The 16,077-nt window shown below is 34.5% G+C and overlaps 1 protein-coding gene across 1 annotated transcript in view; it reads left to right on the forward strand.

Annotated features, from left to right (window-relative positions):
• The first annotated feature begins 903 nt into the window (after window positions 1-903).
• Window positions 904-16,077, forward strand: part of LOC136830422 (uncharacterized) — a 28,006-nt gene continuing 12,832 nt past the window's right edge. The window contains exons 1-2 of the mRNA XM_067089958.1: window positions 904-1,013; window positions 1,726-1,996. Coding sequence (XP_066946059.1) covers window positions 904-1,013; window positions 1,726-1,996 — 381 coding nt within the window. The remainder of the gene's footprint in view (window positions 1,014-1,725; window positions 1,997-16,077) is intronic.

Here is a 16,077-nt window from a genome sequence, read left to right on the forward strand (position 1 = left end):
CCATAGTGTGGTAGTTCGTGGTGCTCACCACAGTTGGAGAAGAATCTCACTGGAGAATCAGTTATTTTGAAAGGTATAGGAGGAGAAGAGGTAACTCCTATATGCTGCTTGCATTTGTCCAGTGAATTGGTGACAGGAAATGTTGATTTTGCTGTAAAGGACTCACTAGCTGTTGAAGGTGTACATGTTTTACTGGGTAATGAAGTTGGTGGTGTACCATTTGTTCCTTGTCCTATAGTGACCGACATACCGTTAAGGGTTAGTCCTACTCTAGATTTAGAGAAGAAAAACTCCCACCTGTTTCCAATTTGTGTAACTACCAGGAGTATGAAGAGAACTATGTCTGTAAGTGAAGATACTGAGGATTTACCTGCACCAGAAGAATCAAGTGAAGGATCTTTAAGCTTAGAAGAGCTGTTACAGGAAAGTGAAGTTTCCCCTAGTGTTAGTAATGAAGAAATTTCCCAAGAGGAAGAGGATCCTGTTGTTATTAAAGAGAATCCGAGTAGTCAAAGTGTTCCTGAAGATAGCAGTGAAACTACAGAAGCAGAGTTAGCAGATATGGAGAATTCAGCCCTTGAAGTTGATCAAGTGACTAGAGAGAATTTAATGAAACTGCAGAAAGAGGGATACAATATTGGCTGATCTGTTCTTCAAGTTGTTGATCAAGAAGAGATGCAATAAACTTCCACCTGTTATTATCTAAAGGAAGGATTACCAATGAGGAAGCATCGACCTGCAGATATACCAGGAAATGCTGAATGGGGTGAATATCATCAAATTTTGATTCCATATCCATTGAGGAAATAAGTTGTAGCAGTAGCACACGAGTCTGGACATATGGGAATCAGGAAGACTGTTGAGAAGATTATAAGTATTTTTTCTGGCCTGGACTTCACAAGGATGTTAGCAGATTTTGCAGAGTGTGTCATACAAATAGGTGGAAAACCGAATGAAACCATTCAGAAAGCACCCTACAACCCATTGAAGCTAGAGGAGAACCCTTTAGCAAGGTAATTATAGATAATGGTTGGGCCACTTCTGAAAACAAAGAAAGGAAATGAATATCTGTTAACATTAATGTGTCCAGTGACTAGGTATCCTGGCGATTCCTGTAAGAAGTATAAGTGCAAAGGTAATTGCTGAGAAGTTGGTGGAGTTTTTCTCCAAGTTTGGAATACCAGAAATTGTGCAAAGTAATAGAGGAACGAACTTTACTTCAAAATTATTCTAGGATGTGATGAACTTGTTAGGAGTAAAACAACAGTTATCAACTGCTTATAATCCAGAGACTCAAGGAGCCTTGGAAAGGTTCCACCAGACATTGAAAAGTACATTAACTAAATATTGTAATGAATCAGGAAGAGAATGGGATGCTGGTTTACCTTTAATGTTATTTGAAGTTAGGAATGCTTATCAAGAAAGCACAGGATGTTCACCAAATGAAATGATTTTTGGTCGAGACATTAGAGGTCCATTGAAGATTCTTGCAGAGAATTGGGAAGAAAATCAAGAGGAAATCCAAGGAGAATATGTGAAGAACTTGAGGAAAAGATTAAAGAAATTAGAAAATTCTCTTTAGAAAATTTGAAAATAAGTCAAGAGAAAATGAAAAGATAACATGATGCTAAGACTAAGCTAAAAAATTTAAATTGGACAACCAGTTCTAGTGTTCTTACCAGTAAAGAGATTTCCCCTTACCAAGAAGTTTCAATGTCCTTATAGGATAATAGAGAAGTTAAGTGATCGAACTTATGTTATTGAAACACCAGGAAGAAGGAAACGACAGAGGAAGATACAAGTGAATCTCTTGAAACCTTACTTCTCAGAGACTAAAACTGAAACAATGTCAATAACACAGACAACTTCATCTAAAGAGGACGATGATGGCTACGAATTGGGAGCTGAAAACAAGATGAACAATTCTTCAATATTAGAAAATCTGGAAGTTAAACTAAAACATCTAAGTGTTGACCAAAGTAGTGAATTAAGTGAAGTGATTCAAAGTTTCCATGAAATTTTTGCAGATGTACCTAGACGTACCAATCTGACAAAGCATGAGATAAAGATCAGAGAAGATGGGAAACCTTTTAAAATGAGAGCTTATCGCTTATCACCTTTTCATCGAGATGTTTTGAATAAAGAAGTTGAATATTTGTTGCATCATGGATTAGCAGAACCCAGTTCAAGTCTTTATAGTTCTCCTTGTGTGTTAGTGTAGAAGCAAGATGGCTCATTTAGGATGTGTACTGATTATAGGAAACTGAATTCATCAGTGTGGCTGACAATTATCCCTTGCATCTTATTGATCAATTACTTTATAATATTGGGCAAGCCAAATTTGTTTCCAAGATAGACTTGTTGAAAGGATATTATCAAATTCCCTTAGATAAGAATGCTAAGTTGCTGTCAGCTTTATTACTCCTTTTGGACTGTATCAATACACTGTTTTGCCGCTTGGTCTGATGAATGCACCTGCAACATTCCAGCGAGTGATGGATCAACTACTAGGATCAATAGAAGGAGTGGGTGTATGTATAACTTGATGACATTGTGATTTATTATAATACATGGGAAGAACATCTGAGGATATTAAGAAAAGTGTTCAAGAAACTACGGGAAGCAGGACTAACAATCAACTTACAAAAAACTAAGTTTGGAAAGGCAACTGTACAGTATCTAGGATTTGAAGTTGGAAAAGGCCTTCTCGCTCCTATTGATGCTAATGTAGAAGGTATCCGTAAGGCTACCCCTCCTGCTACGAGGAAACAGCTTTTACTGGTCTGAGTTCTAATTTTTATAGCCATTGTTTCGTTAATTTTAAGTTAAATTCTTTGTCTACCCTCTTCCACAAGGTCTTTAGTTTAACATCTGATTTGAATGGTTTTCACGAGGAAATTCTATATCTCCACCAATATTTTATTAATAACCATTTCCCATCCGAGCTCTTTTACAAACATTTGCGCAAATTTTTTAATAATATTTTTCAACCAAAATTCCAAATACCAATAGTACCTAAACTATCTTTCTATGCAAGTGTCCCGCTTGTCTACGATAAACATTTTTACCAAGATTTACGACAAATATTAAACAAATATTTACCGGCTGTCAAATTGAAACTCATACCTAATAATACAATGACGATCAAGACTCTCTTCAAATATAAAGAAACTCTGCACCCTTTGATGGCCTCAGGAGTCATATACCTGTTTGATTACCCCAGATGTGACCTGGCTACAGTGTAGGTTGTTGAAGGTGAGATTAAACTCTCATCATGGCGTAAGTTACCGAACGGGTGTTAAATTATCAAACCCCGAATTTTCATGCATAAGAGACCATGGGAAAAAATGCAGATATAATATCAATTACAAGGATTTTAAAATAATAGGCAAAGCTCGAATGACCACCAACTGTCAATACTAGAATCTCTTTTTATTAAACAACTAGTTCCCCAATTAAATACTCAGTCCACGTTAACACCTCTATACCTCTCGTGAGTTTCTGTTGGAACCAAACGGACCCTGAATGTCACTCAGCTTTTGCCTTCAGCATTATTTGGTATTCATTGCTCCTTTCTGTTATGTTTCTTTTTATACTTTTATGTAAAATTTTTTTTCTCGTTTTAAAATCTGAGTCTATTTTTTAATTCTGTTGTCTTTTTAATTTATAGCTTTGAAAATGGGACACATGGTCCTGAAACGTCATCATAATAAAGTACATTGAAAGAAAAATACAAGGAATTCTCCTTCTCCCTTAACTCGATGCTGTATATACATATTTAAATATATATATATATATATATATATATATATATATATATATATATATATATATATATATATATATATATATATATATATATATATATATATATATATATATATATATATATATATAATATATATATATATATATATATATATATATATATATATATATATATATATATATATATATATTATATATATAATATATATATATATATATATATATATATATATGTTTATACAACACCATAAACAAAACTGATATGGACAAAAAAAAGAAAAGTAATTTAGAACATAGTATTTCTTTAAGTTTCTCTCTGTATTTAATATTTTGTGTGGCCTCCATCTGTCTGTACCACAGCCTGCATTCTTGAGGGGTATGATTTTAGCAAATTGCAAAAAATCTGAGGCTCAAACCCATTTCCCAGACATTCCGAGTCACCTCTTTGCAGGTCGTTGAGGCTTGAGTATTCCATCATAGTTCTGTGCATGCTTCAACATGATCCTTTATGATACTACCAATGTTTTACACACATTAAGATCAGGAGCTACCTGGTAATTCACTTGACGAGAAGAAGTTGATACCACTGTTTCAAAGCGGCTAATGCGTCTGAAGAGACTTGAAACATGGTGCCTTATCATGCAAAAATATGACTTCTTCAACAGATAACACATTTTCTGGATCTTGAGGAAAGGAAATACTCCGCCAGTAAGCACAGATTCTCGAAGTATTCGCCATTCCATGACTGTCCTTTTTATTTGATGATCCACGTTAACCATTTACTTAGAAAACAGAGAAAATTCCCAAACATTCAGGAAATTTCACAATGGTGATAGCGCAACATCATTGCTGATATCATCCAACTTTGCAGCCCAAATGATGTCATTTTTATGATTTGGCTAACTGACTGTGTAAATGAAGAATAAATCTGATGTGGCAATATGGAGAAAGTCATTTCATCCCAATCTTTAAGAAATGAACCACAAAACCATTCACATTCTTCTCTCTGTTGGGTTAGTGATGTTTAAATTTAACATGAAATGGCTTGATTTGATTTTTTCAACTCACGATATACAGCACTATAACTTATAATTCTTCCCCTTTTGTTTCTAGTTTCTGCTGAAAATAAATTTGCATAAATTTAACCAATGCCCACTGCCTCAGCTACGATGTATATTTCCTGAGAAAGGACTTCAGGCCTTCCAAGATTCTCACTCTCTTTTCGTGATGAGAGTCATTAGGATTTTTGTTCCAGTTTTTTAACAAAGGATTCATCTCTTTTAATGTATTTAACTATCCAGGAACTGCTGGAATGATATGTGCCATATCCCTGGCCTCTCTGAAGGTTATAGCCAAGATTTATGAATCCATCTGATTTATGATACATTAGCCATGGCTGTATCTACACCTTCACTCAGTCTGAAAATAAAAGAAAAGTAAAATGAAAAATAATAACAGACACTTAAAATAATGTACCTGGAGAGAGGCTATAGCAGAAAACTTCATAACCTTCCATTTGTTCTGTGAGAAGGGGGCCTCTCATTTTTGTGTATATATATATATATATATATATATATATATATATATATATATATATATATATATATATATATATATATATATATATATATATATATATATATATATATATATATATATATATATATATATATATATTATAGAGTTACCTATTCTAAGGTAGCAATGTATGAGTGGCCTGCGGGTTATTTTCTAAGTCTGACAAGGAATTCCCTTCCACAAGAACACTAAGGTCTCTTTCATTCAGGAATGGTGGGCAAATAAAGAATATTATCATTTTAAGTTCTATTCTACTGCCATATTTTTATTTAAGGTTTTACACTTTCCACCAAGGTAGGTGCTACAAAGTCTTGGTTTAGCTAAGGTCTAGCGGTTACGAGAGTGCATTAAAGTCTACAGGCGTTTTCCCTAGTTTTGATGGAGAACGACACTATACTCTTACCGTACTTTGCGCCTTAACCTTTCTATGCCCTTTCTTTTAAGCATGATTAGATGTCATGGCACCACAAATGCTTCATACTTTGAGTGTCGACACAGTTTCGTCATTCAGTATTCATATTCTTGCTTCTTACGGGTATATTCATATGTAAATGTTTGCAACCATAGTCAACTTCAATCCAACTGCTGATGCGTTCAGGTTGATTTACTCTTAAGATTGCGAACATCCTTCTTTCGGTTCATTGATGCCAACTAAGTGTTTCTCTAATCACCACCAAATGTTCTTTGAAGGATACAGCTTCTCATGGGCCTGTAATGTCGTTTAAGCATTTCTCAAATCGCTACTATTGACTAAGCATTTCTTAAATAACTACCATTAAATTAAGTGTCTCTTAAATCACTGCCATTAACTAACTGCATATTCATCACATGTTCGCTCTCCATCCCAGAATCCCTTTCACAGTCTCGAATGCTAGCAATCGTCAGCATCTCTCTAATTTTCGGAAATGTCGTCCAAATGACTTTCTAATCACAAAAGTGTTGTTGAAAAACATGCACACTCTCAATACCCATGATCCCCGTTACACACACACACAAGTTTACACACACACACACACACACACACACCATATATATATATATATATATATATATATATATATATATATATATATATATATATATATATATATATATATAAATAAATATAATAATTATATATTATATATATATATATATCATATATTATATAATATGGTAATCCATGTGATGATACTGAACTGGTGTGTATATATATATATATATATATATATTATATATATATATATATATAATATATATATATATATATATATATATATTTATATACTGAATAAATAGTGCAATTTAATATTTTGGCCATAGTAAAGTTAACATAAAGAAATTTTCGTTTGTTATTGTTCAAAAAATGAGGAATTATTTATGCATTTTTTTTTTCCATTCATTTGGCTGATTGATTTTTATTTTCGAGTGTGGTGGTTTGGTGATTGGTGGTCTTGAGGAGAGTCTGTTTCGCGGCAGTCCTAAGGCAGTCAGGGGCTTCACTCTGAACTCTTCAAGGGACTTCAATCGAAACACTTGAAAGGACTTTACACTTCTGCACAGAGCAACGAGGAAGGATTTCTAGCCAGAGAAATGTTTGCTGTGATTTTTCTTGCTATTGTTGGTGAGAGGTGAGAGGGAGAGACACCAATATTTTAGTGTTGCGCCCTATATTTTATTACTATGGCACCAGTTTTAGCTTTTAGTGCATCATTAGAGATGCTATGCAGTGAATTCTGCAGTGACAAGAGACAATAGTTATTTGATGTGTGTAGCGGTGTTGTTGTCAACATCAAAGACTGGCGGCATTCACGTGTACCTGTATGCAGTAGCTATTGCTGTCGGCATCACGGACTAGCAGTACAACTAAGCATCTGGCTGCTGCAGTGATTATTGTTGTTTTCTGCTATGGACTCTTCAGTTCCTTCTGTTCCTGGTGTCATCAAAATTGGACGTCACAAAGCTTGATTCTTTACTAGATCTGGTAAGAATTTCATTTAATTTCATGTTTATTGATCTCTGGAATCAGCGCTATGTACTCCGAGGTGATAGCAATGGATCTGGATGCCATATTTTTGTAATTGTTGCACATAGAGTGATACATTGGTATTGCAAATCAGTGGCTTAATATGTTAAGCAAGGGAAACAATTAATTAAATGTAAGACGTTTAGTTTGAGGGTTTAGATTATAGTGTCAGAGTGTTAGATTAATTTTTATTACTTGTTCCCTTACTATGGGTCTGAATGAGATAAGGTTTTCTGCCTTCTACTCCCTACTGTTTCTCCCTTTTTAATTGGAAGTGAATATGATTCTGCCTTCGTAAGGTGTTTGTGATTTTGAGGTAAATTATTCTTAATTTTTTCATAATAGTTTTCTATAATAAACTATTTTTTTAAACCTTATGTTTTCAGAAACCTTCAAACGTGACATAAACCTGTTTAATATTCCATGTCTCAGCTCAAGTCCTGCTTTGGCCTTAGAAGAAAATGGGAAAAGCTTTCAGGAATATCAGAGTATCTTCATACAGCCATTTTGCAGGCAGTCAAAGATATTCAATGAGCAAAAATTTTATTATTAGAAATATATATATATGAGTATATATATATATATATGTATATGATATATATATATATAATATATATATGCATATATATATATATATATATAAATTTTTATATATATATATATATATATATATCCATTATAGGGATATATAATGCATTGGAGTGGCATATATAGTATATACATACAACCAGGAATGCTGATGGACAATTAAGATCATCTTTCTTGTTCATATTTATTTCCCTGATGTTTCATAATTTTTTATATATAATTACATCTGAAATCATTCCTTCTAGAATGATTAAAAACAACATATAATTATCATAAAACTCAAACATAAATTGTTAATACTTAAAATTGCACATTGTTTTAAAAATCAAGATATAATAAAATTTACTCAGGTAACACAAAAATATTTTCCTGCTGTAAAAGTTAATCTGATTCCTAATAAGTCCTTGACCATGAGTCGCTCAGCGACTTCAGTTCAAGGATCAGTGACACACTGACCTTCATGTCCACATTTTTAGGTTGAATAGAATACCGTCTCCCATCAATGCGTAACTCAGGGTTTATGCGTTTGGATATCCACCCACTGATTTTGACCGTTTTATTTCGTTTGTCGCATCGACTGTCAGAGCTAGCAGACTCACGAACAATCGAACAAACGTCCAATATACTAATTCATGCTGAAAGCTGCAAAACATACATTGAAAATATAGATTTTTTCATTGATAATAAAACACCGTCCCAACACGACCAGTGAATATCCATTTTAGAGTCCTTGTTGATCAAGCATCTATTAAACATCAGTCCACAACCACTCCTTTTTTTTGTCTCAAGTGGAATATTTTCCCATATGCCATTTTATTTTTTTTTTAGTTTCATTCCACTTATATTTATTTTCCTCTGTGAATTTTAATTAATCTTGATTTTTAAAAAATGTGTAATTCTAAGTGTAAACAATTTATGTTTGAGTTTTTAAGCTAATTATGTGTTGTTTTTATCTATTTTAGAGCCACTGAAGATGTAATTATATATGAAAAATTACGAAACGTCGGGAAATATGAACAAGAAAGGTGATCTTAAATGTCCATTAGTGACATATTTGTATGTATATATATATATATATATATATATATATATATATATATATATATATATATATATATATATATATATATATATATATATATATATATATATATATATATATATATATATATATATATATATATATATATCAATATATATATATATATATATCATCATCATCACTAAGCTACAAATGCCGTTTAATATCCAATTCACTCTGCTTTCTGCATTGGGTCTCGGGTAGATAGACACCTCTTCAAGCAAATCTCCTATTTTCTTCCAGTATTTTGTTTGTGAAAGTTTTGTGCATCAACTAGACTTATTTTCTCTCTTGATCACAACGCCAGCTGCTATGTGGTTCACGAGAGCCACATCAACAATCTGCTGATTTTGGAGAACAGCAAGCCTAATGCAACGTGGTCGTACACTCCTGCATAATATGTTTGCCATATTCTTTCTCTCTTTCGTCTTATCCATCTATATGTGAATGTTTTGTTTACGTCAAGCTGCAGAGGAATGTCGCTTATCGAATCATTAGACCTACGCTGTTTGGTGATCAATGGCTGCGTTGTGGCGTCGCCTGTTGTTTATCTCACTTGCGCAAGTCAGCTGGCTTTTACCGTCCATGTGTGACTTAGGTAAGTGGCGAGATTATGGAAACTTTTTCACTTTTATCTAGTGAGTTTTCGAGAACCGTTATTAAAAGCATATTTCTTTCTTTCTTTCTTCGTGTATTTTCGACACCAATTATTAGATATCATGTGTTAGTAATAGCGCTCAGCTTTTGGTCTTAAACGTCAGTTTACTCATGGCTCTCCTCCCTAGTGACGCAGAGTGAATATTTCTAAATGGTTCATACATTTTTCTAACCATGTTTTTATTTGAAGCTAAATGCACGATGCAAAATGATATTCTAATGAAAAAACGCATTTCCATTCGTGTAATAAAAGAATAAGTTACTGTTTAGCGATCGAAAACTACCAGTAGAGTTTTGCAGAATATTTTGAGTGAGTTTACAAATAATGGCAGTGTAGAAAATAGTTCTCTGGTCTCATAGTATCTTGGCTAACTGTAATTGGCTACTATCCGGCGGCAATTACCGAAAATATCTGAAATTATTGACCTCCAAGGCACATGGCGCACGTAGCATATTTTTTTTATTTTCCTTATTTATATTAAATAACATTATTCTTATTCATTGGCGTTCGTTTATAACACGTGCGGTTCTGAGATAAATGAAATAAAATATTTCGATTGAAAGGTTACAGCTGCTTGAAATGGGAGTTTAAGATGAAGGTTAACATCCCCCCAACCCCTGTTCCTGGAATAACCGGAAATGAGTCACAATTTATTCAGGCACAATTTATTCAAGTAAAAAAAAAAAATGAAATCGAGATGTGGAGAGAAAAATAAAAGGGAGAATAGACAGAGCTTTGTGGATCCAAAAAATAACGGTTTCTCTGGCTGAGACATGAAAATCAATCTTTGGCTTTTATTATGCCATTTTTATATAGTTAGTACCTTCACACTTATAGTTTTACATGCATTTCGTTGAGTAAGATACGATGTAGTATCTCTCACACTTAGTGGCACTAATATTTTTTATAAACAGTAAAAAAAAAAAAAATAAATAAATAAATACACTAATGAATGAATGCTTGAACAAATAAATAAATAAATATGTAAATGAGTTTAAATGTAACGAATAAACATAAAAAGAGAAGGACAAATTGATAGTAAAGTGGAAGGAGGACCAGACAAAAAATAGTTCTTTAATTCACTATGAAACCAAATGAATGCATAAACAGAAAAAAACGAAAGTATCACCATGAACAAGCATGGTTAACCATCGTCCATCCTTTACGCCAGACACCAGCCACCTCGTGTAATGACGTTTGGATCCCGTGGGGATTCATCGACGAAGCCCTCCTCCACTTGAGATATGATCGGGGATTATATCTTCGCGCGGTTATTGGTTTGCTTAGAAGGAGAGGCTGAGCATATTCCCTGATATCAAACTTGCTTCGGCTGATGGGGAAATAAGCAAACGTGGGATGTTTACCGAGTATCATGTAGACGGATTTCATCCTCTTTCTTTCTCTCTCATAGAGGAATTACAGCAAAAGAAGTGGCATGCCCTTTAGTACATCTATATAAAACTGACTTATGAGTATATGGTTAACGCTAGACTCTCTCTCTCTCTCTCTCTCTCTCTCTCTCTCTCTCTCTCTCTCTCTCTCTCTCGGCAGCGATGTACTCAATCTCAGTGATATGCGACTGTTTTGATTTTATATGTACCTACTGTACGGAAGGTTAATACCGATTCAACCAAATCTAAAATCTTTAGCTTCTGATATAATGAACTGTAAATCTTATGATTCTACACATCTACGTCGTTCACTTGATTCCTTCTTTCGTCACATCCCCACTGAAGCAACGCCATATTGCCCAGACGATTTCATTTCCATTGGCATTGAAAATGAAAGAACTCTCTTCCTGCAGATTGTATTGGTCCATATGCCCATAGGCTTAAGAGAGGCTGCATAGTAATACTGCTATAAATATACATACTGTACACCAGTGCCTTAGTTTTTTGTTTTTGTTGTTACATGTGTCTACCTGATTCATTTTGCTTATTTCTTTCCGTATGGAGAGTCGATCGTGCGTTAATTAGCTTTTTTTTTTTCGTTACGGTTGAGAGAAAGTCATACTTGTTGTGACCTTGTATCTTTTGCCCAGAATGTTTATGCTTTCCGATCACCGAGAGGAAATCGTGTTGCATACAGCTTCCTGGAAGAAACTGCGAGAAACATGTTTTTGTTTTTATTGTAGATGACTATCTCAAATACTATTCCATTCATTTGTGGCCTTTGGCCCTCAGTCTGGTTTTCTTTGTCTTTCTTCTACTCCAAAAATAAATTGAATAAAACAGAAAATGCTCACAGGTTGCTGGAGGACCTTGATACTTCCATAACTGCATTTATTCACAAAATTTGAGCCTTGGAAAAGCTCACTCGTGTTTAGTGAATTTTCGGTGAATTGCTAATTGTAGTCCTTAAAGTCTCCATGATCATTAAACTTCCCAATAATTGGAAATCTTCTTTTATTTTAAGCAGGCTGGTGGTAAAAAAAGCTGGATATATATGAGACTTGAAAATTTTCATTCCTGAGTCAACTGATTTGTTAATTTCGAAATTTTGTTGGAAGCTTTATCTACGAAATAACAATAAGAAAACGAGCAATCAGAATATAATCTACAAAGATACTATAACCCTGACAAGGACATAATGTATCTTCTAAAGAATGCATAAAAGATCGGTTGAATCAGGAACGCTGGATCTGTGTTTCCTGAGAGTCGCGGTGCATCAGGTAGATTTTTGTTTTGAAGCGAGGGTGGCCTGAGAGTCCCGGAGACAGCTCTGGACCTCACAGTACAATTGAGATTACAGCTACGAATAGGTTGCATTTCCTGCATATGATTTATGATATAACTTAACATTAAGCTGAAGGTGAACAGTGTGATGATTAAAATGGTGATGTAAAGTATGTCTTTTTTTTTTTTTTTTTTTTTACATTATAAAATCAGTCTAATGACAGGAAGGCTTATGAGATGATCAAATATTATAATCTTCGTCTTTTGAAGATACAGAAGGGTCTGAGCAATGTTGTTGCTCTTCAGCAACCCATGAATATTATTCAGACGTTTATCGCTAGCTACCGAGTTGCAGTTCATTCATCATGAGCTATGCAACAGTGGTACTGAGCCCAAGATTATTACCAGTTTCACTTATTATACATTGTTTTCCTTTTGGAACACAGTAGCAATTTTTGTCACCTGTGAAGTCACTACAAAACGTAACAATTGATCAAAACTATGCGACCAGAGTTCACTAGAGGTTGAGGGAGTCAATAGTCGCCACAGGGAAACACCCGCAAACGCCAAATACCGTCTTGGAGAACATTCCATCGCTCGTCGCCGATTTTCTTAGACCACCCTCCGCAGCTCTTTTGCACTTGTCTATTGGAATCCCGTTTAAAACGCAACGACGAAGTAACTAAAAGCACTGAGGCAGTATCAGTAACAGTAAACGTAATGCGAGAGAAAAGACGCACACATGTGTGATATGCAGTATACCAAAGATAAAATAGGAGAAGAAAAGATTGATTTTTTTTTTTTTTTTTTTTTTTGGCCTGTAGGTGTTGGAAATTCCTTCTTCAAAGTAAGCACAGGCAAAGAAATAGGGTTTTCCATGAACCGTTCTCCAAAGTTCCATACTAATGGTGGGTACGTATGTTCTTTGTCGGGTAACATATATGAAAGCTCTCATTAATGACTTGAAATTATTCGTCGACTGAGGAAATGAGCATTTCGGAAGGAGTTGACTTACCCTTGATGAAGAGACAACTCAGAACGGCGAGGCAATTAATACTGATCATCTCAACTTAATTTTTCCCTTTTATACTTTCCAGGCAGACAATTAACTCTTCCCTTGGACAGGTTCATTAAGCCTCAGCATTACATAAGACGGAATAAACAAACGTTTATGTTTTTTCACTTTGCAAAAGAGACGAACGTGAAGACTTTCTGATGACAATTTGCGTCTGCATAATGGAAAGGTTGGACAATTAAGCCTCAGCTGAATAACATCAGCCCATCTTTAAGGAATGAAGCAATTATTTCATAAGTAACTCCTTGAAAGAATAGCCTACCTTAGTGCAGAAAAAAAAAAAAATAATTGAACAGCTTAATGACTACTTCAAGACAACCTGAAGAAATTCAATACCACAGCCATGTTACTGCTCGAGATGAGATCGTTAATGAGAAAGTCAGGGGTGACAGAGAACTTGAGTGAAATATCCCCTTCATTCGAAACTTAACGAGACTTACTTTTATCTTTTGCCAGGAAGATTTTAATTATTAACAACTGTCGTCATTCCTTCAGTTTTATGAAGAAAGACATCATATGTAAGAAAATTATTATAGTAACAACTAACATCAAGAAAAGGAAAGCATTTAAGATAAAAAAAAATAAGTGGGAGAAGAAATAATAGGTAATGTGTAAAAAGAAAATACGTCTTGAAATGAGATTCATTAAATGTAAGAAAAAATTCCAAACAACAACAAGGAACAAACACAAGAGTGAAAGCACAGAGTTCGGTTAGGCAATAGCAAATAACTGCAAAAGAGAGGCAAGGGGAGGGGAGGGGAGGAGAGGGGAATTCCCTACAAAAACTTTTATTTGTGGTCTTTTGATGGTAACGTAGGCGTAAGTTTATATTTAAGAGAGAGAGAGGGCGCTACTTCTCTACCTTCATAATTGTTTCCACAGACTGCATAACAACAGCTTTCTGACAATGAAAGGCAATGGGTAAAGTTAATAGGAAATTTACCTAGTAATCTGAACACAATGGAAGGTCGTTTGCTCATTTACAAAATATATAGTTGCTAAAAGGAACTCTTTTGTGATAGGCAATGCATCTAGAAATAGCAGAGCAGTTGTGTTCTACTGTACTTACATTGCGAATTTTACAGAGGGAACCTGTTAATTCATTACGTAGCAGTGAAGATTTACGTCAAAGTTTCCATGAAAGAGGCATAAAAAATTCGCCCTTATATCTACATCTGCCAAATGCTGCTTCGTTGCATTTCTCATAAAATGATATTGGACAGAATGGTCAGCTTCGTGTTCTCGCTTCACTTCTTGTTTGGCGTTTTTCTTATGCTTTCATTAAAAAAAAATTAAGTAACTTGTTGATCCTGCAAATTCCTACAATCATACTTTAACTAGTTATTAGCTTCCTGTCTCCAAAGACTATCAAGTTATGAACCTGTTTTCCAAATGGACTTTGAGTGAGCTAAACAAAAGGATGAATCTTCTAAAAAAACAATAACCTTACAAAATATTCACACTTTTTATGGGACTTTTTTTTTATCCTCTCTATACTTATTTTTGCTTTTACTCGTTCACTAGAAAGTTGGTATTGTTCCTGTTTACATAGAGAGAGAGAGAGAGAGAGAGAGAGAGAGAGAGAGAGAGAGAGAGAGAGAGAGAGAGAGAGAGATTGTAATGGGGTGTTTATTTACTACAATTTTAAACATTCAAGAAATAAACAATTAACAAACGGGTAAAAATGAAACGTATGAATGATTATTAAATAAAAAAAAAATGCACACTATACATCTTATTCACCTCTATATGACCATCCGGTGTAAAATTGCAAAATTCAAAACAAAGTGAAAAATGCAAAACAAAATCAACAGTATCGTTAAGGTCCTCAGCACCGACAAGCAAACTTTGGTCAGGATCTGCATGATACCAAATCCTGAATAAAGTTAGTCAGGCTCTAAAGGGAAAATCGAAAAAGAGTAAATATAAATCCAGCTGATTTAGTTACATTGTAATCACGTTGGTTTTGATTATCATTCACATCTTTAACGTCAAACAATTGTTTCGTTTAATGTTTTTGGTATGAATAATAAGTTTACCTTAGTTTTACCAGACCACTGAGCTGATTAACAGCTCTCCCAGGGCTGGCCCGAAGGATTAGACTTATTTTACGTGGCTAAGAACCAACGGGACCTACAGCTTATTGTGGAATCCGAAGCACATTATAGCGAGAAATGAATTTCTATCACCAGAAATAAATTCCTCTAACTCTTCATCAGCCGGCCGGAGACTCGAACTCAGGCCTAGCGAATACTAGTCCACAGCTCTACCGACTCGCCCAACGAAGAACTGTATCTTATTGTTATGATCGTTATCATAATTTCTCTCGTTTAACACCATTCCATTCCATTTTGTTCCAAAAAAGGCTGCCTCGTCCTCTTTCAAAGGAGATCTGGACTTTATTTGGGAGAGGTTTACAGTTTCATCTTTGTGCGTTCATCTGTGAATGTGAACGAAAAAGCAGAATATCTAGAGAATGAGAACAGTGAGTGAGATGTAAGTAAGAAGATGCATTCCTCAGGTAGCTCTCTCTAGAGATGACTGTTTTCTGAGAAAAGGTGGTAAGGGTTGACGACGTGTCGACTTGGAAACGGCTCACCCATCATGGAAGGCATCTAAATTCGGCGGTTTAAATGTTTTTTACCGGTT

Source organism: Macrobrachium rosenbergii, chromosome 46 (assembly GCF_040412425.1).
Source record: "Macrobrachium rosenbergii isolate ZJJX-2024 chromosome 46, ASM4041242v1, whole genome shotgun sequence".
NCBI classification, from domain to species: domain Eukaryota; kingdom Metazoa; phylum Arthropoda; class Malacostraca; order Decapoda; family Palaemonidae; genus Macrobrachium; species Macrobrachium rosenbergii.